Source organism: Nannobrachium achirus (genome assembly GCF_963921795.1).
Source record: "Nannobrachium achirus genome assembly, chromosome: 16".
In the NCBI taxonomy this organism is placed as follows: domain Eukaryota; kingdom Metazoa; phylum Chordata; class Actinopteri; order Myctophiformes; family Myctophidae; genus Nannobrachium; species Nannobrachium achirus.
The window spans coordinates 19,066,260-19,092,149 of record NC_137823.1 but is presented as its reverse complement, the minus strand read 5'-3'; the positions used below and the strand labels follow the sequence as shown (position 1 = coordinate 19,092,149).

General features: G+C 43.2%; 1 protein-coding gene and 1 pseudogene across 3 annotated transcripts in view; both read right to left on the bottom strand.

Annotated features, from left to right (window-relative positions):
• Positions 1 to 9,805, bottom strand: part of cdc42bpb (CDC42 binding protein kinase beta (DMPK-like)) — a 67,769-nt gene extending 57,964 nt beyond the window's left edge. For both annotated transcript variants that reach the window (XM_080743933.1, XM_080743934.1), the window contains exon 1: positions 8,872 to 9,805. In XM_080743933.1, coding sequence (XP_080600059.1) covers positions 8,872 to 9,046 — 175 coding nt within the window. In that variant the 5' untranslated portion in view covers positions 9,047 to 9,805. The remainder of the gene's footprint in view (positions 1 to 8,871) is intronic.
• A 7,866-nt stretch (positions 9,806 to 17,671) lies between these two features.
• LOC308300868 lies at positions 17,672 to 25,211 on the bottom strand (annotated as a pseudogene). Its single transcript has 3 exons — positions 23,576 to 25,211; positions 19,525 to 19,537; positions 17,672 to 19,323 (listed from the first exon to the last, which is right to left on the bottom strand). The product of its transcript is annotated as an uncharacterized misc_RNA (transcript).
• Between the last annotated feature and the right edge of the window lie 679 nt (positions 25,212 to 25,890).

The following is a 25,890-nucleotide window of genomic DNA, read 5'->3' as shown; positions in this document are numbered from 1 at the left end:
AAGGCCCACTGGCGAAACGTTAACGTATGAGGAGGTTTCCACCGCGTAGCTACCATCTTCTTCGCCGCCGTTAATCCAGCAAAGAAGATGCGCTTGCGTATATTGTTTAGTTGCAACTGTGAGACGTCATTTAATAAAAATAAAGAAGGAGAAGATATGATATTGCTATTTGTCAATAGTTAAAGCTAGAGATGTTACCGATCAATCGGCAATGGATCGGATCGGGCCGATCAAAGCGTGATCGGCGATAATCGGTGGTTTAGATCAAAAGGTAAATTCACCAATCCGATCCGATCGGTGCATCCGATCAACCAGCCGTTCAGTATGCCCACTTGAGGCCATTTTGGGGTATTGATTTTCACAGTGCTGAAGGAATAATTAGTTACTGCTATGATAATAAATACATAGTAATGCTGGTAAATAACTATAAGGCAAATATATAAATGAATTCATGAGTGAATTAATTAATTAAAGTTAAAACATTAACATTTAGAAAATATAAATAATATATAAATAATAACTTGATCGGATCGGTGATTGATCGGTATCGGGTGATCAAACTTTTGTGATCGGTGCTCGGTGATTGGTTCCAAAAAACCTGATCGGACCATCCCTAGTTAAAGCACAAAATAACGCAGTGAATCCTTGTACCCAGGGCCCAGAATTTGGTGCGACACCCCTGGCTGTGTGAGCGGGACTGACTAGCTGCCTAGCTGGGTCTCCTGGCTCCTCAGCCCATGTGATGTCCTACATGACGGTGGGACACCCAACAACCACTGACTCATGCCGTCGCTCCCAAAACATAGCCCTGCAAGGGGCCCTTATGACTTCAAATTAGAGATGTACCATTATCAATAAAGGTTTTTCCTTACCAATATACTGATAAAGCAGAGTACTGATCCGATACCAGTGTGCAATTTAAACAAATCTAGGACAGTGGCTCTCAAAGTGCGGTCCAGGGACTATCTGGGTTCCTTGAGGAGGTTTCCAAATGGACCATTATAGGTCTGTGTGGGTTATGGGCATTAGGGGGTCATTGGAATTAAAAGGATTGAAACTAATCTAGGAATAAATAAATCCATTATAAAGAGTTAATGTGCAGCTACAAGTTAGTAAAATTACAGTACAACAAGAGTACAAAACAGTCGTGCAACATCAACTGAAGCAATCAAAATATGACTACATCATAACCAGTAAGACTCCCTAATCGGGAGATAAGCGACCGTAGGTGGCTTATCTCCACAAATAGGGCAAAAATGTGTCTTTCCAAAATCTTCCTGATCCATGTTGATGACATGAGTGTAGACATGCTGTGTAGTGATATTCGTGATTTTCGGGAAAAACTGTAGGAGCAGTGTGCAAAAATGTGTTGTAAAAATTGGCCTGAAGGTGGCGCTAGAATAGGGCCATGTGAGAAATGAGGGGTGGGGTCTCCGCGTTGCCTTGGCGGACGAATAGGTACCGGGCCCGGCTCTCCCGGACGCTCCTAGTCCGAGTTACGGCATTTTATGTGCGCTGCAGTGGCAGGGGGTCCTCCACTGGGGGCGCCACCACTTTTGCATCCGTTCTGGAGCACCAGGAGTCGGTGGTCCCCGGGAATTCCCCGTGAGCAGCCCCGTTGGGGTGGTCATTTGGTCATTTTTGCACATTTGGTCATTTTTTACGGGGACCCCCAGGGCCCTGGGACTCCGGGGGTCCTTGGAGGTTGTAGTTTGGCAGGCAAGGAGTGTGTGTGTAAAATCTGGCATGGATCGGGTCAACGGGTGCGGAGATATGAGCAGGGAAAAAGTGTGACGTGTGAGCACATTTGGTCATTTTTTACATCTGGGGGTCCCCCAGGGACCTGGGGGTCCCTGGGGCTCCGGGGGATATGAGCAGGGAAAAAGTGTGACTGACGGACTGACGGACTGACTGACGCACAGACAGCCCGTGGAGGTTTTGGTAGTAAATGCGACCTACGGTCGCAATAAAGTGAAACAAATGACATGGTATGGGAAAGGCATAAACTGGCATACTAGTCGCAGACACCGATACCAGAAATGTAGGCAGTAACTTTTCCAATACTGGTATCTGTATCAGAACAACTCTTACTCTACTGTTCAAATCAATACCACAATTGTGTCAAACTTTGGCCTTGACTGCCATTACATGCAGGCAGCTACAGCTGAATGGATAGAGAGGCTACCTGGGAAAGAGAAGGTCCCAGGTTTGATTCCGTGCCACCGGCAATGTGTCGATGTGTCCCTGAGCAAGACACTTCACCCCTAACTGCAACTGCTCCCCTGACCACTTGGGCAAGTGAAGCTGAAAACTGATGTGATGTGTCGCAAGCTACTATATGGGTTATTTTTGCTTATAATATAATTAAGTGACAAATTACATGGCATTGGATTGGCACAAACTTGCATACTCCCGATACTGAATACCAGCATTTTAGAAAAGCACACGTATTTAGGGTTCAAGATTTTGTCGTAGTGTTTTTAGACAAAGGTCTATGAAATCTATGAAAAGGTTTAATCTGCAAAAGAATTTTATAATGAATGTGTGACTGAATGTTATGCTGGTGCAGCTGTATGAAAAGGTTAGGTGCACAAAGTGCAACCACATAAAAAGGTTAGTCTGGAGCCCTGGATGTGACATGTTTTTATTAGATCTGATTCAGCGCCGGCTTCCAACGGCATCATCAATGACATCATCAAACCTGCGACCTCTCCCGAGAGTCTTAAAGCAACAGTCCAGACATCAGTCATCACAAGTGCTGAGAACCTGCCTCCAATCCATGCTGAGATTAAGATCATATAAACATAAACAAACCACTTACTTTCTACAATGTTTAACACATTACCAAAATGTAAATGTGCCACTCGCCTTCTGTCTGACACAAGAATATTTGGGGAGCCTAGTAATGAGTTGTGTTTCGCATAATTGGCTAAAACAATTGCTGTCGGGCAGAACCTTTTTACGTAAATTGATGCCCTAACTAGGGATGGGACGATATGAAAATTTCATGTCACGATTATTGTGATCAAAGAAATGGCGAATTACCCTATTATCGGGATAATCAAAATATCCCCAACATACATTATCCTGGGGCAGAACATTTGCCAAAAAATTGCAGATCAACAAGCTCACAACGTGTCGCGTTGCGACTCCTGTTAGGATAGAAAAACGGCAGTACTGGGTCCTGGTACTAGGACATAAAGCCAGCAGTACTAGAGGTCCTGGTGCTAGGACAAACAACCAGCAATACTACAGGTCCTGGCTGGTAGGAGATAAAACCAACAGTACTAGAGGTCCTGGTAGGAGATAAAACTAGCAGTACTAGGGGTCCTGGTAGAGAGGATTTGGCATTTTTCATGGTAGGTTTGGGATCCGGAACCGGAAGATCGGGAGGAACTGGCTCCAACATTGGGGAACCAGAATCACAATGTCAGAGCTGGTACATGGACTTCCGGTCTAATTACAAGACAATAAAGGTTAGAAAAACTTAATTTCAAGGACCACCATAACATAGAGAGCTGACAAACGGAACCAAATGGACCCATAAGGACATTCTCAGAGTTACAGACCTGTAAGGGTCCATTTGATTCCATTTGTACACTCTAAGAGTTACAGACAATTGTACACTTTCAGAGTTACAGACCTATAAGGGTCCATTTGGAACCCCTTCAAGTAACCCAGAGGATCGATCCCTGGACCTCACTTTGAAGTGACTACAATAATAAGAATGCAATGTACAGTATGTGTTCATGAAACGTATCACAAAATTATATAGATTTTCTTTTGTTTTATATAATATAGGAATCGTTAAAGGGAACCGAATCGTTAAGGAAGAGGATTCGTTAAAATCTTAAAAGGATGGCCTGGGCCACAGGGTAGTGGTCCAGGCACCAAGGTTGGTAATCTGGCCAACAAGCGCATCGCAGGTTCGAGTCCCGATCCCGGCGGCCATTGCTGCGTGTCCCCCCCCCCCCATCTCTCTCCCCAGTTCCTGTCAGCCTACTGTTTACCTATCAATAAAGGCAAAAAAAGCCCCAAAATAAAATCCTAAATGGATCCCAACCTTACACACAACCCACAGCAGAGTCTGTGAGAAATGAACAAGCTTTTCAACTGTATATATTGCTGAGATGCATTACTACAACAGAGACATAATCTACCAAACAAGAAGTTCTGTACTTTGTGTTCGATGTTGATAATCAAATACCTGACCGGCTCATGCGGGTTGAACTCATGGCTGCTTAATGAAAATCACCAGCACTTTATTACCGTGTAGCCCTTGCGTAGCAGGAATGTGACCCACAATGCAACACGGAACAATACAACAACACGCAACACAATTACTGACAATGCATGGACATACAACACATACACCAAACACACAACAGTACACAGCAGCCTATGTATATTGTATATATTAAACACTATTACTACCATCATTCTATTCAGACAGCTGACTATACATTTAGACCAGTGGTTCTCAACCTTTTCAGGCCGTGGCCCCCAAAATAATCATATTTAACTGGGGACAACCACCCTGACTACTTGGAGTTGGAGGAGTTGAGGGCGGCATTACATTTAGTTTAACACAATTCTATTGTGAAAATAGCCGATCTACATGTTCGCGAGGCGTTTTGAGCTTGTAGATCGGCTATTTTCACAATTTCTGCCTCTAACATTTTTCATTTTCGAGGTATTGAAAAGGTCTTAAAAGTGCTTTAATTGTCACTTTAGAAATGTGCAGATACCATCTATACACTTAGACTCTGTATGTTGGTTTGTTTACTGTTGAGTGAGAAAACAATGTTGCACATTAAGCTAATAATCTGGGGACCCCCCAAAATCATTTTCGACCCACAGATTGAGAACCGCTTCATTAGACCAGGGGTCTTCATCGTTTTTCAGGCCAAGGCCCCCATGGCTGAGAGAGAGAGAGAGAGAGATGAAGCAGGCACCCACCACTACATAGGATTGTGTGTTGCAGATTAAGCCTTTTTCAGATTTCATAGATAGCTTCATAGTTGTTTGACAGCACTATCAGTGTGTTGGTTTGTTGACATAATAACATTTGTTGGGTTCATGTTAATGAGTATCTTCAGATTAAGTGATTACAGGTCTTGAACCCTCAATACTAAGTAAACTTGACCGTTGGCTCTGTACTTGGTCTGCTTTTTTATCCCCTAGGCCCCTATACCAAACAGCCTCTTTGCTGAAAATAGCCAATCTACTAGCTTGAGATGTGCCATTTTGGGCTAAAGTTCTCAGAATAGGGATGTTAGGGTTCAAGTGGTTTAGGTAAAAGAAATCCTTTCACCCAAAGATTTGGCAGCCCCCCTGTAGTCTGTAGACTCCTCTCAAGACCCCTACATTAGACACTAGTACTACCACATCCATTCAGACAGCAGACTAGAGTTAGCCCTGAAACGGATGAGCTTAACCTGATTTGCGCACTTTCTCCACATTTGGCCCGTGCATCTACACAAACCTCCTGGTTTCAAATATATATAGAGTGCTTACTGCTTACCCCTGAGCCACGGATGTTACAATATTGTACGGCCCTGCAGAAGCACCTGTATCTTCAGTATTATTCAATAAAAAGCATCTTAATCAGAATGGTGGTCATTTTCTCATTTTTTCAGATATGATTAAAATGCTTTTAATTAAACAATACAGAAGATACAGAGTACTTCATCGGGCATGTACAATATTGTGACATCCGTGGCCCAGGAGTAAGCACTTTACATTTGAGATTTTAACATTTATGTAGACACGCGGTGCAAATATGGAGGATGTCAGTGGTGTGTTCTAGACTTTTTTTGAGGGCATAATATAATCTAAGATCCGCGGCTATTCGTGTGGCCAGCGCATACGCCAGTGCATAATGCCTATCAGATACGCTACTTTGAAAGGTTCACGAGGGCATACTCTTTTTTTTCACAGCATACTGCGGATACCCGCATGTCGCATGACAGGTAGAACACAGCACTGGAGGATGTGCACAAACCAGGTTGAAGCTCATCCATGACGGTGGAGACAGACGACCGTCATGTTAACCATGGCTACAGTAGAGTAGACTATAGATTAGACATCCACTCAAGAGTCTCAGACAGTAGACTATTGGACACATCCATTCAGATACATTAGACCAGTTATTATCAAGTCAGCACTATTTGATTCAGAGTTTCCTGGCTGTCTGTTTAGGTGGGGAGATAACAGTGGGTATATTAAACTAGACTGTACTCTGTTGAGGTGCCAACTTGCCTCTTGTGCACATGTATGGCCTACTTGTGCGCCAGCAGAGAGCACAAGTACTGCGTTCAGTGTATCTGTGGCGTATCTGTTTGCCGTAGCCAATCAGGGACCAGCATTCTTGGTGATGTCACCATCAACCTGATATAAACTAGTAAGACACCTCAGGTAGCGCCAATTCTTGGCCATCTGGCCAGCGATGTATATAGGACCAGTTACCCATATATGGAGATCCATGTACTGTATAGTACATCCCTTTTATGCCCATACATGGAGATTCCTGTCTGTCTTCCTCCATATATGGACATCTTGAAGTCCTGTTAGACATGGGCTTAATATTGATGACATTAGGGATCTCCATATATGGGCATAAAAGGTGGTTCCATTACATCACAACATACAATATCTTTTATGCCCTTACATGGAGATCCCTATCTGAACCAGCCACACATATGCCTTGGCCATCTGGCCAGTGATATATATCGATGACATCTGGGATCTTCATATATGGGCATAAAAGGGATTCTGGGGATTACCCCTATATATGGACTTTTACATAGGTAATGTCACCTGTGATATCACCTCACCTGTGATGTCACAGTGATGTATCAAGGGAACCACAGTGTCTGGCGTGACCTTCAGTGATACACGGATACGTGGACAAGATGTGCCGGATATCACAGTGACATCAGAGCATGATGTCAGAGCGACAAACCCATAGACCGTAAAAATGTGTACACACAGAGACAGGTGTGACATTTCTCATGGTAAACTGCGACCTTCGGTCGCAATAACGCTGGGCAGACAAATAGGCGACAGAAACACTGAATGCAGTACTTGCGCACTTTGCTGGTGCAAGTAATTAACCCGGGGGGACTCCCTTAAAGAGTAATACCACCAGGGTTGTCAACATTGGACTGTCAGAATCCAGGAGATTTATTTTTTGGGGGGTGCGCGGAACTCCCCAACCAGGGTCTGGGGGGTGCTCTCCCCAAAACTTATTAATAGATATATTTTCCTGTGTTCTGTTGAATTTTGTGCATGTTTGATACATTTATCAGGATTACTTTACTAGCATGTGTACAATTTCAGCCTAAAATGCCAAATGTAGGTGTACAGATTTGATGACTGCAGCAAAGGACGTCTTTAATAATGACTTATCATCTTTAAGTCATTACTTAAGTGAATATCTGTATGATCTTTCTTGCATGCATTGCCCCCACCCCTAAAGCGGGGGTCTGGGGGTCCTCCCCCAGAAAAAAATGAACATAGTAGATGTCATTTACTGTGTTCTGGTGAATTTTGGGAGTTTGATACAAAATCCAGGAGAAATCCAGGAGATTTGCCAATCCAGGAGCATGCCAGGAGATGGGGTCAAAATCAAGGAGACTCCTGGGAAATCCAGGAGAGTTGACAAGCCTGAATACCACTCATTTGCCCTCTTTCAGTGTTGCCTAGGTTGTGGGGTCATGTGATCATGTGACATCATGAATGTGTACTCTGCAAGCCAAAGAGTACTCCTTCATGATGTCACTGATCACATGACCCCACAATCAACCCTACAGTGCTAGGCGACACAGCAGGGGGGGACTTTTGTTTCTTATTTACTCACAACAACTCTAACTTTAAGGTATAGTAATGACATAGTTCAAAGTTGAAAAGGAGTGGCACTCTCCTTTAAGGACCCCGGGGGGTCCCTGGGCCACACTTGAGAAACCCCTGCACTAAAACAGGTGGTGAGGGGGTTCAATGAACCAGCAGTCATGAATAATCTGAAAGCTAGTAGAGCAACATTTTGGTTCTCAAACTTTTGTCATTTCACATTTGATTTGCATTTGAAGGACCCCAGTGCAAACACAATATTGTGCTTTCTTTAATCATTTTACTGTACTGCACTGTTACTATTCCTATGCAAACTCCAGAGTATTAAAGTATTCAATCAATCAATCAACTCTTGAGAGTGTACAAATGGACCCTCTCAGAGTTACAGACCTGTAAGGGTCAATTCGGTTCCATGTGTACACTCTCAACAGTTACGTCCATTTGGACCCCCCTCAAGGAACCCAGGGGGTCCCTCGACCCCACTTTTAGAACCACCAGTGGTTCTCAAAGTTAGAAATTTGAAGGTCTCCCCTTAACTCTGACAGTATACAAATGGAATACACTGTCAAAGCTACAGACTTGTAAGGGTCAATTTAGACCCCCATGCCCCATAGAGGAACTTAAATCCACTTTGAGAACCACTGCTGTAAACAATAATAGTAACAAAATAATAATTATAATAAAAATATAATAAACTATTTTATGTTTTAATAAGACATAAAATAATAATAATAAAACACTTAGGATTGATACAATACAATAGTAATAACACAAACACAATAAAAAACATAATAACACACATTGTAAACCAGTGTTTCTCAAAGTGGATTCCAGGGACTCTGTGGGTTACTTTAGGGAGGTCTAAAATGACCCATGACAAGTTTGTTAACTCTGACAGTGTACAAATGGAACCAAATTTGGTTCCATTTGTACACTGCCAGAGTTAAGGGGATACCTTGAAATTTTGAAAGTTTGAGAAACACTGGTGTAAGTAAACAACATGAATCTCAATCTCCTCACCCCATTCCAGGAAGTCCTGGACGTGCTTCTCCCTCTTCATGGGGGAGTTGGAGCACTCGTTGAACAGGCATATGAGCAGGTCCAGCAGGGTCTCCACGCTCAGACAGCTGGGGTTCTCCTGCGTGCCCCCCAGCAGCAGCTCCTCCAACTTCTTCAGGCGGACCTTGGCTGACATCTTGTCAACTTTGGTCCCCCCCGACCCCGGGTAGCTCCGTGCGTCCAGGGCTGATTCTGGATGATGTTAGCTCTCAAAGAAAAACTAAGAAAATAAACCCCAAAAAACAACACCACCACCCTCCTCCTCCTCGAGTCAATAGAACACGTCCTACTGGCTCCACCAGCTTCTCCAACTAGCTCCCCCACCACCAACACCAACCAGTACACACACACAACTTCTACTGGTAGTGTTAAGTTAGCCTAGCCGCCTGGGCTAGCCTTGCCTTGCCGGGGCTAGCTGGCTTCTCCCCTCTAATCCATGAAAAACACAGCGATCCCTCCGTCCATCCTCCTCCGATCCCGCTCCAACCGAGGGCTAAAACAAATCTAGTGTATCCGACTCGATCGGCGTGATTTTTAAGTCAGTCAGCCGCCCGATAGATAGGCCTCCTCGACATCTGATTTTTTTGGGTCTCGTTTTTAATGTAATCTGGACGTGGTGGTGGCTGCTGCTGCTGTGTATGATCCCAGGTTGTTCATGGACCCACCAGGCGGCGGTGGGATTATCATTCTTCTTTCCCCCCCTCACACACACACACGCCAGAGGAGATCAGATGTCCACCATCACCGTCACGTCCATCAGCCTCATCCCCCTCGTCATGGTTGTCCCCCTAAAGTGTCCACAATGTCCCTGTCCTTCGCCCCTAAAACAAAGAAGGAAGGCAGCTAGGAGGAGGAATTCGGGAGTGGCAGCAGTATACTGTGTGTGGTGGTGTTTCTTTTTTTTTGCCGGTGTGGTTGGAACGGAGCAGGAATATGGAGGATCTATCCTGACCTGCTGCCGGCTAGTCAATACACCCACACACACCGCTGCTTCCGCTCTGAGCTCTGGGGTTAGTGGGGTTTTGACACAATAAAAGCTTTTTAGTGTAGCCCCCTTTCCACTGAAAGGTGGAACCAGAACTTTCCAGAACCTGAAACTATTTTTTTGTTCTGGTTTTGTTTCCATTGCACACAGCCCGGTTTCAGACAAGGTTCCTGGAACCTTTTTTCGGTCCTGCTCCTGAGGTAGAACTAAACTTGAGTTCTGGGAACCTATGGTTGGGGCCAGCAGCACCGCTGCTCTTTTTTGGGACCTTCCCGGTTAAGAAACGTAAGCAGAAATTGGTCCCGGAACTTCACAGGTTCTGGAAAGTTCTGGTTCTGGAAAGTTCTGGTTCTAGTTCTGAGTCGGCCCTACAGTGGAAATGGGGCTTCACATAAATCAGTGGTTCTTTTCTTTGTCATGTTGTCAAGGTGCCCTTATTTGCCCACGTGGACCCCCATTTGAAAAGACACAAAGAGAAGAATACAGATTTATAGCAGTGATTCTCAGCCACCAAGGAAGGACCCCCAGACAGTTACATGCATTAGTCTACGGACCCCCATTTAATGGTATTTCTATCTCTGAGACGGAACCCCAATTTATAATATAAAATCAATGTTAATTTAACTAACCAAATCAATGTTAATTTAACTTTAACTAACATTTGTACTCTCTGAGTTACATACCCATAAGTCCATTTGGTTCCTAACTATCATTTATCATGGAGACCCCCTGGAACTCCCTCAAGGACCCCTGGGGTCCCTGGACCCCATTTTATGAGAACCAATGATATGAACTGCACTCTGTCGAGGTGCCAACTTGCGCCTCGTGTCTAAATTTATTACAACATTTCACTTATTTTTACTTAGTTAAGTTAGTGACAAATTAGCCTCGGGAACCAGGCGTTTCATTCAAGAAAGAAAAGTGACAAATAAAACCTTCCTGATTTTTGATTCGACCTATCCCATGCTTTTATTTTGCAGTTAGCATCCACACAGCAGTGTTGCGCGTGCTAGTTCCGGCTGACTTGACGCAGATTGGTGGGAAAGACCCGCCCTCCCAGACCGGAAACACCATGGATACGTGACGTCGCGTCATGATTGGCATGGACTGGGAACGAACTGGTATTGACGTCACCTGTTCTCACTGACAGTCCACTCACTCAAACACACTGTTGTTCACAAGTCAACACAAGTAACACAAGTGACTGTACTGTCATGAAACTGTAACTTTTCCAATGCAATCTTCTAATAAAGTTTTCAATCAATCAAAGGCCTACTTTTAGTAATAGCTAGTAAGCCTGAGTAGTAGTCGGCCTAATAATAATCATAATAATAACAACAACAACAATCATAATCATAAATAATTTATAACATCAGATCAGATGCAACTCCAAGCTGCAAAATTATGAAAAGTGGAATGAAAGTGAATTGAGCAAATACAAAAAACAACAACAACATAGGCCTTTATGAATAAAGCCAACCTAAGTTAGAACATAGGTCTACAATTTCCCTACAAATTAAAATAATATTGGTTGTTATCACTATCATACACTAATTATTTATTCAATAAGTGTTTTTCTTTAGGCCTATTGATTTTTTCAGTGAATAGACAGGAAAAAGGGGGAGAGACACACGCAGCAAAAGTTGTTGGGAATGGGACCCTAACCCACGAACACGCTGCGAGGCTACGTTGAGCCTAGGCCAGCGACCCGGGCCAATGGGGCCATGAATAGAAATGTCAGCGGAATAAACACTTGATAATAAAAGCCTGGCTATATTATGGTGTGTTTTTAACGTGATATTATATGCCGTTATGCCAATTGATTCCTCCCCACACTCATCTGTGTGTTGTCACTGCTGTTGTATCCTACTGACTCACCTGCCAGTGAGGAGCCCCCACCGGGAGGACGTAGAGTCTTCATCCTATACTCCTCCCACCCAACACTCCCTGCTGACAGGTGTCAACAGTGGGAGTATGCAGTGACTAAAGCCCGTATCATAGTCGGGTCCGCGGTGGAAGGCTTTACACCGCGGTGTAGTCTTTTCGAGTCTTTTTGAGTCATGAAACTACAATGTTACATCATTCCTCACGGTGGAGAGCTTTCCACCGTGAGTCCCAACACATCTCTCTGTTTTTACTATCAGACAGACAGGCTCTACACCCCGTTCACTGATTGGTCGACCTGAACCGGTCTAGACGGGGTAAAGGACTTCACTGTGGGCCGTGACTATGATGGCCTGCACTTATTTTCTGACTTGAGGTGGAAAGTTTTCCACCTCAAATTTGCGGTGGATAGGTCTCCACCGTAGACTCTGATACGGGCTTAATATCTCCCTCCCTGCCCCGTCTTCCCTCCCCTGAACATGGGTAGACAAGGCCGGATGCACCACTGTGGATTGGAACCAACACACTTTGAAGTGGTGGGCAGCCAGGCACGTTACCACTACACCAACCAAGCAAGCACCCACTCTCTGACACCTTTATTGTTAATTTATTCATTCGTTCTTCGTTCGTTTGTTCATTGAACCTTATTTATGTTTTAGGAAACACATAGAGATAGGACCCTCATTTTCAATGAGGCAGAGATTAGAAAACACATAACACTGAAACACTGAGTCATACTGAAATAAGAACAGGATAAAAACAAGGATGTGTACCGTAAAAACAAGCAAAGAACATAGAGTTAAAACAATGAAAACAATAAGTCACCCTAATCAAAACAATGACAAGTTAAAACAAATCAATTAAGGAGAAGGTTTCCAAATCACCCCAGTGAAATCACAGAGTCAATATTTAAAGTATGCTCATATTGCTCATCATTCTACTGCTGTTTGACATATCCATATAGGCCTAATGTATGTATCCTTTCCTTAGTAGCATAGTGTGTTTTGACAGTAAAGTCACATGCAGTCTTTTGAATCAAATTAAATTTATGTTCATGTCATATTTTAGTCATCTACAATGTTTTAGTTCCTAGTTTTAGTTGAGACTAAATAGCCATATCATAAGACTTTAGTCGATTACATCCAGAGTTGATTTACTTGACTATACATTTCACTTTGTATTGTCAAAATAGCTCACAGTGCGTCTCTAATCTTACATAATACAGTATCTGGTGTTTCCCAAATTGGGCGTAGAGACCCCCAGAGGGGTCCACAATTTATTTTGGGGGCTCCCCAGAAAGAGGATTAGCTTAATGTGCAACATTGTTTTCTCAGACAACAGTAAACAAACCAACATAGGCTTACAGTGTAAGTGTATACAGGGTATCCAGTGCACATTTCTAAAGTTTCAATGTAAGGATCTTTTTAATAGCCTATACCAAAATAGCCAAATTGTCAAATATTAAGTAAGAAACAGGAAAACATTGTGAAAATAAAGCCGATCTGCAAGCTCTCTGCTATTTGAGGGCCTGAAAAGTTTGGGAACCCTTGTATTAGGCTAGGAATTGTGTATCTAATATTAGTAGTAGTAGAAGTAGTAAGCCTAGTAGCCTAGTAGTAACAGTAGCAGTTGTATTAGTATAGTAGTAGTAGTAGTAGTAGTAGTAGTAGTAGTAGTAGTAGTAGGCCTAGTAGTAATAGTAGTAGTAGCCTACAGTAGTATCTAGTATGTGGCCTAGTAGTAGTGAGTTGTGGAAATGGTAAATAATAGGAGAGGGGAGGAAAGTCATGTGACTCCAAATGTTTCAGGAAGTTCCTGCCTGCTGCTGGCACATTCCTGCCAAAGGAGGTGTGTGTGTGTGTGTGTGTGTGTGTGTGTGTGTGTGTGTGTGTGTGTGTGTGTGTGTGTGTGTGTGTGTGTGTGTGTGTGTGTGTGTGTGTGTGTGTGTGTGTGTGTGTGTGTGTGCGCGTGCGTGTGTGCGTGCGTGCGTGCGTGCGACGTGCGTGCGTGCGCGGTGAGAGAGAGAGCGAGAGATGTGAGCTGTTGTGACAGGAAAAGGCTGCTAATCCTTCACCGTGTTCTACTATGTGCACGTTTCATCCTTATTTACACCATCCTTATTTGGAAAGCATTTTAAAATATTGTTCACAAACATACAAACCTAGCGTTTAAGTTGGTTGTAGGCCCTACGCCCTAGCTATTGCATTTGACATCCTGTTCCTGTCACAAACAGAAACAGCTCACACATCTGTCTGTCTGTCTGTCTGTCTGTCTGTCTGTCTGTCTTTCACAGACAGAGAGAGAGAGAGAGAGAGAGAGAGAGAGAGAGAGAGAGATGGGCGAAGCAAACCAAAAGATGGGAGTCAACATGTTCATGCCTCAGGGTGTGTGTGTGTGTGTGTGTGTGTGTGTGTGTGTGTGTGTGTGTGTGTGTGTGTGCCAGTGTGTGTGTGTGTGTGTGTGTGTGTGTGTGTGTGTGTGTGTGTGTGTGTGTGTGTGTGTGTGTGTGTGTGTGTGTGTGTGTGTGCACAAGTGCGTGTCCTGATTCTGAATGTGTGTGAGACAGGATCAGAAGCAGTGTAGTGTACTGTAGGGCAGGCTACTCTTGGGTGTGGTTGGCTATGTTAAGGAGAGGGTGTGTGTGTGTGTGTGTGTGTGTGTGTGTGTGTGTGTGTGTACGCGCGCGCGCACGCGTGTGTGTGTTATTTGTGTGTGCGTGCCTTTGCGAGTGCCTGTGATATAAATGCATCATGCAATCATACCAGAACATGTGTGAACTGAGTGAAGAAGGCTCATTCAGTCCTTTAAACTGTCAAAAGGCTCCCCCTGCTGGCAGTCACATGCATGTGCAGCCGTTGCAGCCAGCTGTTGGGGCTGTATGTAGGTCATGCTGCTTTTTAATTCTTCATGAGTTGTGAAATGACCTACTAACGCTCTATGTAACTCACCAACAGCCACATATCATTATACACTTTATATTTATACGCAGTAAACAAAACCACCAACATTAATATTCAGCAATATGTTCATTTGACTATACAGTAATTATATTCGGCCTAATGTTAATAATAATATTGTTTATATGAATATATAGAGTTATCATATTAATATTAATTTGTAGTAGCATAAAGAGCTTCCAGAGAGGAAGTGAGAACCAGCTCTGACATCATGTTGTCATGACAACAACCCCCACCACTTAACCAGCTTTTACCCCAGCACCAAGCGTCTTCCCAAGAAATAGCAGATCTACAAGCTCACAGCGTGTCACGTAGCGCTGCGTTGTGAGCTTATAGATCTGTCAATATTTGGTGAATGTCCCCCCCAGCATAGGGATGCTATAGGGTTCAAGCATCCAAGCCTTGGCTATTCGGAAATGCTGATCTTCAAGCTCTTTTAATTGATGATTATTTTGAAAATATTTGCAAAACTGAGATAATTTGAATGAGAAAAGTGTGCCAAGCTCCCCGCCAAGCTGTTTCCTACCTATGAGTATAGAGGAAAAAACCTTTTCTGACATTGATTGTGACATGGGTCACAAGAGCCTTTGTGTCTGATTTTGGGGGGGGAAACATGTATCAGTCAACAGCAAACATGGACATTTTCAGAATTTGTGGTGGCCCCTAATTAGGGGCGGCTATAGCTGAGTCGTTAGTGAGCCTGTCTGGCGAACCAGAGCCCCTGGTTGTCGCAGGTTTGATTCCAGGCCAGCAATGTGTCTCTGAGCAAGACACCTAAACCTCTAATTGCTCCACGCTCCTCTGTGGGCAGCACTCAGCTGGATTAAGCTGAAACGTAATTTCTCCCTTGGGATAAACTAGGTGTGTAATGGGTCTAAGTGAAATCGGGAAAGCAGTTAAGTAATAAATTGTGTTTTTATAGCACTAAGTAGGCTACTCAAAGTGCTTTACAGCGGCTCATTCATTCATTCATTCATACATGGGAAGTTATTTACAATAAAGTTACAGTATTTACACTGTAAACAATCATATTAATAATGGTTATTAAACATTTTGGTACCAGAGCCCTGTCAGGGTCGATTCCTACTTGACTTTTAGAGTCTAATTTAATTCGGTTCAGCTCTGTATAAACTATGATATGGTGTCATTCAGAGGATCGGGGGGCGAGTAACGTCATTAATTTGGCTCTGAATGACGCCATATCATAGTTTAGACGGAGCCGAACCGAAATAAATTAGGCTCTAGAAGTGGAGTTTGAATCGACCCAAATCAGCTGCTTCCCTGGGAAGTGAAGCGGCGAACAGTCAATGCCAGCGTTCTCACTGCCCACATTCACACACCAGTCGCGGCAGGCTAACACCGACCGATTCAAATGGATGCATAATTGCGGGGTTCAGTGTCTTGACCAAGGACACTTCGACATGTGGACAGGAGGAGCCGGGATTTCAAACCCCCCGCAAAAGGGGTATTTTTTTACACAAACAAGTAGGTCGGGAGTGGCTTATTGTAGGTATATATACCGGTAACACATGGGAGTCTGTCCCTGTTACAATGCGCTAGACCCCTGGGAGATGGATTGCTGAGGTGGAGCGCCACACCTCACCATCAGCTCCCAGTACTTGCCGCATGGCTTGCTGGATCCAAGCCGTGCTACTCATACGCTGAGTTGGCGGTGCCCAGGATCGAACCCATGATCTTGTGGTCCAAAGGCGAGAGCTCCACCGACTGAGCTATCCGGACACAAAATAACAATAAAAACAATAATAATAATAAAACACTCAAAACACACACACACACACACACACACACACACACACACACACACACACACACACACACACACACACACACACATACTACTGTATATGCAACTAATATAACACTGCAATCTCATTGTGCACTGAACGCAGACAGGGTAGAATGTTTCATTTCAGACAATACTAAACAATCTGCTAAACAAGCGCCCTCGTCGCTAGGATGGTTTTCTGTGAATAGTGGGGACCTGATGATCTGTCTTGTGATGTTTTGTGTTATATGGTTTTGTGTTGTTTATTGTGTTGAACAGACTTGTGAAGACAAATTTCAAACTGTTGGCGAGTGTTTTGTTAACCTTATTTCCCATGTTTCCCTTGCTCACTAGCTGAGCAATTTGCAATGTTATGTACCATTTAGGCATTTATCATTTTTATCAGACACTCTCTTTTCCAGAGCGACTTACATAAAGTGAGATCATAATAAAGCAGAGTAAACATGAACTTGTCAATAAACAAGGTAAATAGTCACATACTGTAAGTAGAGTGCAGAGAGAACAAACGTAGTGCTTCACAGAAACTAGGATACCAGGTAAACAACTGGAAAAGTGCATTCCTCCGAGCACAGATCTCCGCCAGGTCTGGTTGACTACCCTGGGCTCTGTCAGTCGTTGGGTGCAGTTGTACCAGGCAGATTAAGACATGAGACAAATACGAAAGATTTGTATTCTTACATTAGCGTAAAAACAAAACAAAATGTACAACATTATTTCTTTATTTCTTTATTTCTTCATTATTTATTTAAAACTTAATTTCAGACATTACAAAATAATACAATAATTTAAAAGCCAAGCATCCCAACAATAAACAATGATTAACAAATATAAAATAATAAACACAATAAAAAATAGAGTAGGAGGAAGCAATGCTAACTTATTCCAAAATAAACATTTCATTTCAAGTTTATGATGGAAAATCTGAAATGACACAACACAATCAATAACCTTTGTGCCACTTTATGTTTAAGTTAAGGTTTCATAAAGTTTCTTTGCACATGAACACATCAAACATCAAACAGCATTTTAACATACACATTTGCAGCAAAAAATATGCGAAAGACTTAAAAGTTAATAAGTTTAATAGAATATGAGTGTCTAATTGACAAATGATCTTGTAAATGCAAATTAGCCTGTGTGATTGACAGGAGAGATGATCAGAGGAGCAGAGTTTGTCCCATTATTATTAAGACAAGGGCTGAAGAATGGATAGAGTTTGTCAGTGAAGGTGCAGCCAGTGAAAGAGTAGAGATGAACTCTGGCCTCCACATCATAAAAGGAGACCAGACCCTCCTCATAATCCACAAACACTCCCACTTTCTGGATCTTCTCTCTTACAGGGAGGAGGACAGCAGGGCCTGCATTGGCCATGTACTCATTTCCATTCCTCAACCATATAGACCAGTAACCGTTTTGGGGACCCAGTATGATGGATCCCTTCCTGTTGATGGACTCTCTGGCCACTCCTAAATTCCAGTCAGTCTTCCCTTTAACCTGAACTTCATAATAAAACCTTCCTGAGGAGGAGCTTTGTTTTCCTAACACATTCACACATTTAGAGAATCTCTCTTTGTTCTCTGGGAGGTTCTTCTTTACATTTCCATGACTCACTTGTTTTCCATCCTCCGACAGGATGAGTTTGCAGTGTGCTGTATCAGGATCCAGAGTTACATCCACTGCATATTGCTGTAACCTCCTCAGCTCAGCATCACACAGCTTCTTCATCTCTTTACTGATCGTCTTCTCCAGCTGAGCCACAGCTGTCCTCACAGTCCCCACGTGTGAAGACTGATGAACCTTGACCGTTGTCCAGTCCTTGGTGGGCGGAAGGGTGTTGATGGATGGGAAGTTCTGGAGGAGGTGGAGGTGGTCTTCAGTGTGTGAGAGCTGCTTCAGCTCAGAGCTTCTCTTCTCTAACTGAGTGATTTCCTGTTGCAGATCTTTGATGAAGCCTTCAGCCTGTTTCTCAGTTGATTTCTGCTTCTCTTCAATCACATCAATGACCTCAGCCTGGCTTCTCTCAATACAGCTGATCAGAGCATTGAAAACCTGCACACTTTCCCCTATCTCTCTGTCTGCGTCTTTCTTGCTGAGCTCTACTGAGTGTTTGACCTCCTGAATCTTCACTTGTCTCTCCTGTATCATCTGCTGAACGTCTGCCACTGTCTTTCCCAGCTCAGCCTTCTTTCCCTCACACTCTTCTTCCAGAGATACAATTCTATGTAACTTGTGGTCTGACTCGGTGCAGAACTGACAAACGCACACGTTGTCGGTCTTACAGAACAGGTCCAGAGGTTTGTCATGTTTCTTACACATGAAGTCTTCCACGTTCTTCACAGGCTCGATTAGTTGGTGTCGTTTTAACCCAGCGATTCTGTGATGAGGCTCCAGGTGAGTCTCACAGTAAGAGGTCAGACACACCAGGCAGGACTTCACAGCTTTGAGCTTGTTCTCAGTACAGACGTCACAGGAGACTTCATGTGGTTCAGCAGGTTCCTGGTTCGTGCTGGAATTTCTTTTCAGCTGCAGTTTCTTCCTGAACTGATCGGCCATCTCAGAGAGCACTTTATTGACAGAGACTTCTGGTTTCCTATAGAAGCTTTTGTTACATAGAGGACACTTACACACATCAGTGCCGTTCCAGAGTTGTGTGATGCAGGTTTTGCAGTAGTTGTGTCCACATGGAGTGGTGATGGGATCAGTGAACACATCCAGACAGATGGAACACAGGAACTGCTCCTCCGAATGGAGAATACTGGCAGAGGCCATTTCGACACGATCTGAGAATAAAAGTGAAAGTATCAGATGTAGTTCCAAAATGCTACTCCTCACAGCTTAATAGTTGCACGATGAAGTTGAAAGGAAAACATGTCATTTTTCCAGTTGAAAGACTGGGGAATTTCAAGGAATATGAAACTACAGTTCAATAAACCTTTCATTCTCTGTTCATGAATGCAAAAATCTGTATCTGTTGTACTCACCGTTGTCGTATTTCTGTAAAAGTGTTGTTGAAGGATTGTCACCGTTTTACTTTCAGTTCCTGAGAAACTCATCCTTGTACAGCAGCTGTTAACCCTTCACATCCTCCACTCTTCTCTGTGCCTTTTAGCCAGGCTACAGTTTGTGCACGTCGCACACACACACACGCACACACACACACACACACACACACACACACACACACACACACACACACACACACACACACACACACACACACACACACACACACACACACACACAGAGCACACACACACACACACACACACACACACACAGCAAAAGATCTTCACTTCCTAGCCTGTCGGTCTGGTAATAATAGTTAATGTACAACATTTAATAGACACTAAAACCACCTGACCTCTGATGTCTGTGTCATTGTGTTGTGTTGGTCTGATACCATCCTGATGTTGTTAGACTTTAATACTGAACTACATGTTTAAACTCTCTAGACTCCGGAGACCGATATGTGTGTGAATTTGGTAGGAGTAGCCTATTTGTGGAAACGGTGGCGTGCAGAAAAAAGAGGGAAAGTCTGCCTATTAGAAAGTCTAATAGGCAGATTTACAATTTAGGCATTTAGCAGACGCTTTTAATCGACTTACAATAAGCAGGTAATACATCAATACAATAAGCAAGATAATACGTCAATACTTCAACAACAATAGCTACAACAAATGCATAGAAATATCAATCAAGAAAAAACAATAATGTAGGAAGGTAGACCACGCACCTAATCAGTTAAAACCATTTTGTAAAACCTAAAAATGCTGTCTAGCTTTCATGTATGGTTATCGAGGGTAGGTGAGTGCTACAGTAAGTGCTATGGGTTTAGGTGGAGTCTGAAGAGGTGAGTCTTCAGACCACTGCGGAAGCTAGGGAGTGAGTCTGTAGTTCTAAGTGCGACAGGGAGTTTATTCCAGTTTGGGGGCCAGGAGGGTGAACTGTCTATATAGGCAGAGTGGATTTTTGACCTGGGGCGAGGGTTCTGTCAGCAGCATCACTGTGTTGGCTGATCTGAGTGAATGCGTGGGGTTGTATGGGTTGATCAGGCTTTGGAGGTATGTAGGTGCAATACCTTTGGCTGCCTTGAAGGCCAGCATCAGTGTTTTGTATTCTGTGTGGGCCACAACCGGGAGCCAGTGGTGGGGGCGTAGAATTGGGGGAGACATGTGAGAATTTTGGCTGGTTGAAGACCAGTCGTGCCGTGACATTTTGGATCAGTTGGAGAGATTTAAGTGCCGGGAGGCCAGTGAGGAGAGAGTTCCAGTAATCAAGTTTTCTGAGGCTTTCTGGATGAGGAGCTGGGCTGACTCCTGGGCATTCGTCAATTTATTCCAAAGTAAAGCAAACAGAAAACCCCTATTTTCTCTAAAATACCTCAAAGTTGTAAGCACAGCACTTGAGTAAATGTAGCCTACTTACTTACTTACTTTACACCACTGGGAACTGGACTGGTGACATCGTTTTAGCAGTGCTGCCTCTCTCCTTACATTTCATGGCTTTTCTAGCTATTTTAAAAGTAACTTGCTCAACACTAAAATGCTATTTTCTTTAAACAAATATGAGACTAAATACATAATACTGAATTTTCGCAGGACAAAACTCTCTCTTCAGATGCAATAGAAAAGATGAAAACATCATGTTTCTCATTGCGTGAGATCCCATTTGCAGCCTTTAGGGGGTATCAGAGAGCTATGGTAAATGGTGCATTTAGCTGCTTGTGCATTACATTCACCCATTACATTCACACCCAAGGAAGGCACCAACCTGTTCACCGGGAGTCTTAAATGGTAAATGGTGCATTTATATAGCGCTTTTATCCAAGGCGCTTTACATAGATTGTGCATTACATTCATTCACCCATTCACACACACATTCATACACCGATGGTGAGGAAACCATGCAAGGCACCAACCTGCTCACTGGGAGCAACTAGGGGTTCAGAGTCTTGCTCAAGGACTCTTCGACACTAACTCTGGGGGAGCCTGGGATCGAACTGGGAACCCTCTGTGTTCTAATGACGGTTTCTCTACCCCTGAGCCACTGCCGCCCCTTAAACCAGTCACTAGGTCAATCACCAGCTCACCAGTCACTGATCCTGTCACTGGGGCATGAAACCCTAGACTGGCTTTTTAGTTGTCCAGTTCAGGTAGGCCTATATACAAAAAAAAGAAAAGAAAAATGCAAGGCAGATTTAGCAAAAAAACTTGATAGTAGTCTAAATCTAACACACTCATTGGGGTGATTTTAGTCCAATTTTAGAGGTGCTGAAGCTGGGTATCTTATTTCCAGAAAACAGCATGCCGGTTTCTGGTTGATATCGTCACCGTCGGGCAGAAACCTCATATCTCCAGGTTTCAAATGTGCATGTTTTCTCTCGTTTTTTCCCCCCGTAAGGTAAAGCCCTGCGTCATCACATAAGACTGTCGCTCAAAACTAGTGAAAATAGCAGATCTACAGTACAAGCAATGCGAGGCGTGCTTGTAGATCAGCTATTTTCACAAGTTGAAATCATTTCTAAAATGATAAATGCAAAAGGAGCGGTTTTGGACGTATACAAGTTTTCCACCCGACAACAACGATGGTGGAATGTCCTTGTGTGGTTTGTGGTTCACAGACTGAAACAACATTTCTCATTCATATATCTATAGCCTTCATGTTTAACTCTCTAAAACAGGTGTATTGTCTTGATATCTGAGATTGTTCATTCAGAACCATTAGGCCTATTACACTACACTACTAGTAGGCTACAGACAAACCTGAAGGTAACATTGTGTAGTCTACCTAAAATTGTATTATTTACAAAATAATTTAGCTTAAAGTTTGTGTTCCGTGTTCTTGTTCCAATTTTGTCTGCTGGTTTTTATTTGTCATCACTTCCAATGTCACTATCCTGTATCCTGTATGATGAGTCTCTCCTGACCTGAATGTTTTTAGTTTTTTTAGAGAGAGTCTGTCTCTCTCCAGACACCCAATGCCTGCTGGGTAATGGAGCCAGAGCAGGTTGGAGGTAGCTTGGCACGCTACAGCATCTCTCCTGAGCCACAGCCGCCCGCTGCAAGCAGTAGTTTTTTTACACAAACAGGTAGGTCAGGATTGGCTTATTGTCGGTATCAGCCTGTAACACGTGGGAGTCTGTCCCTGTTACAATGCGCTAGACCCCTAGGAGATGGATTGCTGAGGTGGAGCGCCACACGTACCATCAGCTCCCTGTACTTGCCGCATGGCTTGCTGCACCCAAGCCATGCTACTCATACACTGAGTTGGTCGTGTCCGGGATCGAACCCATGACCTTGTGGTCCCTTGTGGTTTCCAGAGTGACTTACATTAAGTGAGATCATAATAAAGCAGAGTAAACATGAACTCTAGTTGATAAACAAGGTAAATAGTCACATACTGTAAGTAGAGTGCAGACTGCAGAGAGAACGAACGTACTGCTTCACAGAAACTAGGATACCAAGTAAACATAGTAGAAAAGTATGGCCTGGTTGACTACCCTGTGCTGTGTCAGTCGTTGGGTGCAGCCGTACCAGGCAGATTAAGATGTGAGACTAATATTAAAGATTTGTATCCTTACATTAGCGTAAAAACGAAACAAAATGTACAACACCAGTTATTTATGTTCCCTCATTATTTATTTAAAACTTAATTTCAGACATAATTTAAAAGCCAAACATCCCAACAATAAACAATAATTGAACAGATATAACAAAATAAACGAAATAAAAATGGCCCAAATAGAGGAAGCAAAGAAGGAAGTAATGCTCATTTATTCCAAAAGAAGCATTTAGTTTAAGTTTATGATGGAAAAACAAGATCAATAACATCAAAATCACCTTTATGTCATTTCATGTTAAAGTTACATTTTCATGAAGTTTATTTGTACATGAGCATTATAATTAGAACTATTAGATATAGCATTTAACATTTATACAAATTTGCAGCAAAATTGTCTCATCTGGAATGTCATGTTTTAATGCACAGTGACCATAATTATACAAAATAATTATCTTGAAAATGTAAATTAGCCTGTGTGATTGACAGGAGAGATGATCAGAGGAGCAGAGTTTTCCCCATTATTATTAAGATGAGGACTGAAGAATGGATAGAGCTTTTCAGTGAAGGTGCAGCCAGTGAAAGAGTAGAGATGAACTCTGGTCTCCACATCATAAAAGGAGACCAGACCCTCCTCATAATCCACAAACACTCCCACTGTCTGGACTTTCCCTCTTACACTGAGGAGGACTATAGGGTCAGCACATGCCTTATATTCATTTCCATTCATCAACCGTATATTCCAATAACCGTTTTTGGTATTCTGTACGATTTTTCCCTTCCTGTTGATGGACTCTCTAGCCACTCCTAAATCCCACCCAGTCTTCCCTTTAACCTGAACCTCATAGTAAAACCTTCCTGAGGAGGAGCCTTGTTTTCCTAACACATTCACACATGTAGAGAATCTCTCTTTGTTATCTGGGAGATTCTTATATACATTTCCAAAATTCACTTGTTTTCCATCCTCAGACAGGATGAGTTGGCAGTGTGCTGTATCAGGGTCGAGAGTTACATCCACTGCATATTGCTGGATGCTCATCAGCTCAGTATCACACAGCTTCTCCAACTCTTTCCCGATCGTCTTCTCCAGCTGAGCCACAGCTGTCCTCACAGTCCCCACAAAAAAAGACTGATGAACCTTGACCTTTGTCCAGTCCTTGATTGGTGGAGGGGTGTTGATGGATGTGAAGTTCTGGAGGAGGTGGAGGTTGTCCTCAGTGTGTGAGAGCTGATTCAGCTCAGAGCTTCTCTTCTCTAACTGAGTGATTTCCTGTTGTAGCTCTTTAATGAACCCTTCAGCCTGTTTCTCTGTTGTTTTCAGCTTCTCTTCAATCATATCAATGACCTCAGCCTGGCTTCTCTCAATACAGCTCGCCAGAGCAGTGAAGACCTGCACACTTTCCCCTATCTCTCTGTCTGCGTCTTTCTTGCTGAGCTCTACAGAGTGTTTGACCTCCTGAATCTTCACTTGTCTCTCCTGGATCATCTGCTGAACTTCAGCCTCTTTCTTTCCCAGCTCAGCCTTCTTTCCCTCACATTCTTCTTCCAGAGATACAATGCTATGTAACTTGTGGTCTAACTCTGTGCAGAACTGACAAACGCAAACGTTGTCGGTCTTACAGAACAGGTCCAGAGGTCGGTCATGTTTCTTACACATGAAGTCTTCCACGTTCTTCACAGGCTCGATTAGTTTGTGTCGTTTTAACCCAGCGATTCTGTGATGAGGCTCCAGGTGAGCCTCACAGTAGGAGGTCAGACACACCAGGCAGGACTTCACGGCTTTGAGCTTGTTCTCAGTACAGACGTCACAGGAGACTTCATGTGGTTCAGCAGGTTCCTGGTTCGTGCTGGAATTTATTTTCAGCTGCAGTTTCTTCCTGAACTGATCGGCCATCTCAGAGAGCACTTTATTGACAGAGACTTCTGGTTTCCTATAGAAGGTTTTGTTACATAGAGGACACTTACACACGTCAGTGCCGTCCCAGTGTTGCGTGATGCAGGTCTTGCAGTAGTTGTGTCCACATGGAGTGGTGATGGGATTAGTGAACACATCCAGACATATGGAACACAGGAACTGCTCCTCCGAATGGAGAATACTGGCAGAGGCCATTTCGACACGATCTGAGAATAAAAGCGAAAGTATTTAGTTTCAAAATGCTACTCCTCAGTCCTCACAGCTTAATAGTTGTTAACCCGCTCTGGATTGTATTGGAATTGAGGACGATAAAGTTGAAAGTCTCTATAGTCCATGCATTTTTTCCAGTTGAAAGATCAGACTGGGGAATTTCAAGGAATATGAAAATAGTAGAAGAGTATGTATGGATACAGTTTAATAAACATTTCATTCTCCGTTCATGAATAAAGAATCTTTATATGCTGTACTCACCCTTGTAGTATTTCTGTAAAAGTGTTGTTGAAGGATTCGTAGTGAGTATGTGACACTTTAACTACTGCCACCGTTTTACTTTCAGTTTCTGAGAAACTCCTCCTTGTACAGCAGCTGTTAACCCTTCACATCCTCCACTCTTCTCTGTGCTTTTTAGCCAAGCTACAGTTGACACGCACGTGTGCACGCACGCACACACACACACACACGCACACACACACACACACACACACACACACACACACACACACACACACACACACACACACACACACACACACACACACACAGCAGAAATCTCTTCACCTAGCCTGTCGGTCTGGTAATACTAGATAATGTACAACATTTACTAGACACTAAAACCACCTGACCGCTGATGTGTGTGTGTCATTCATTGTGTTGT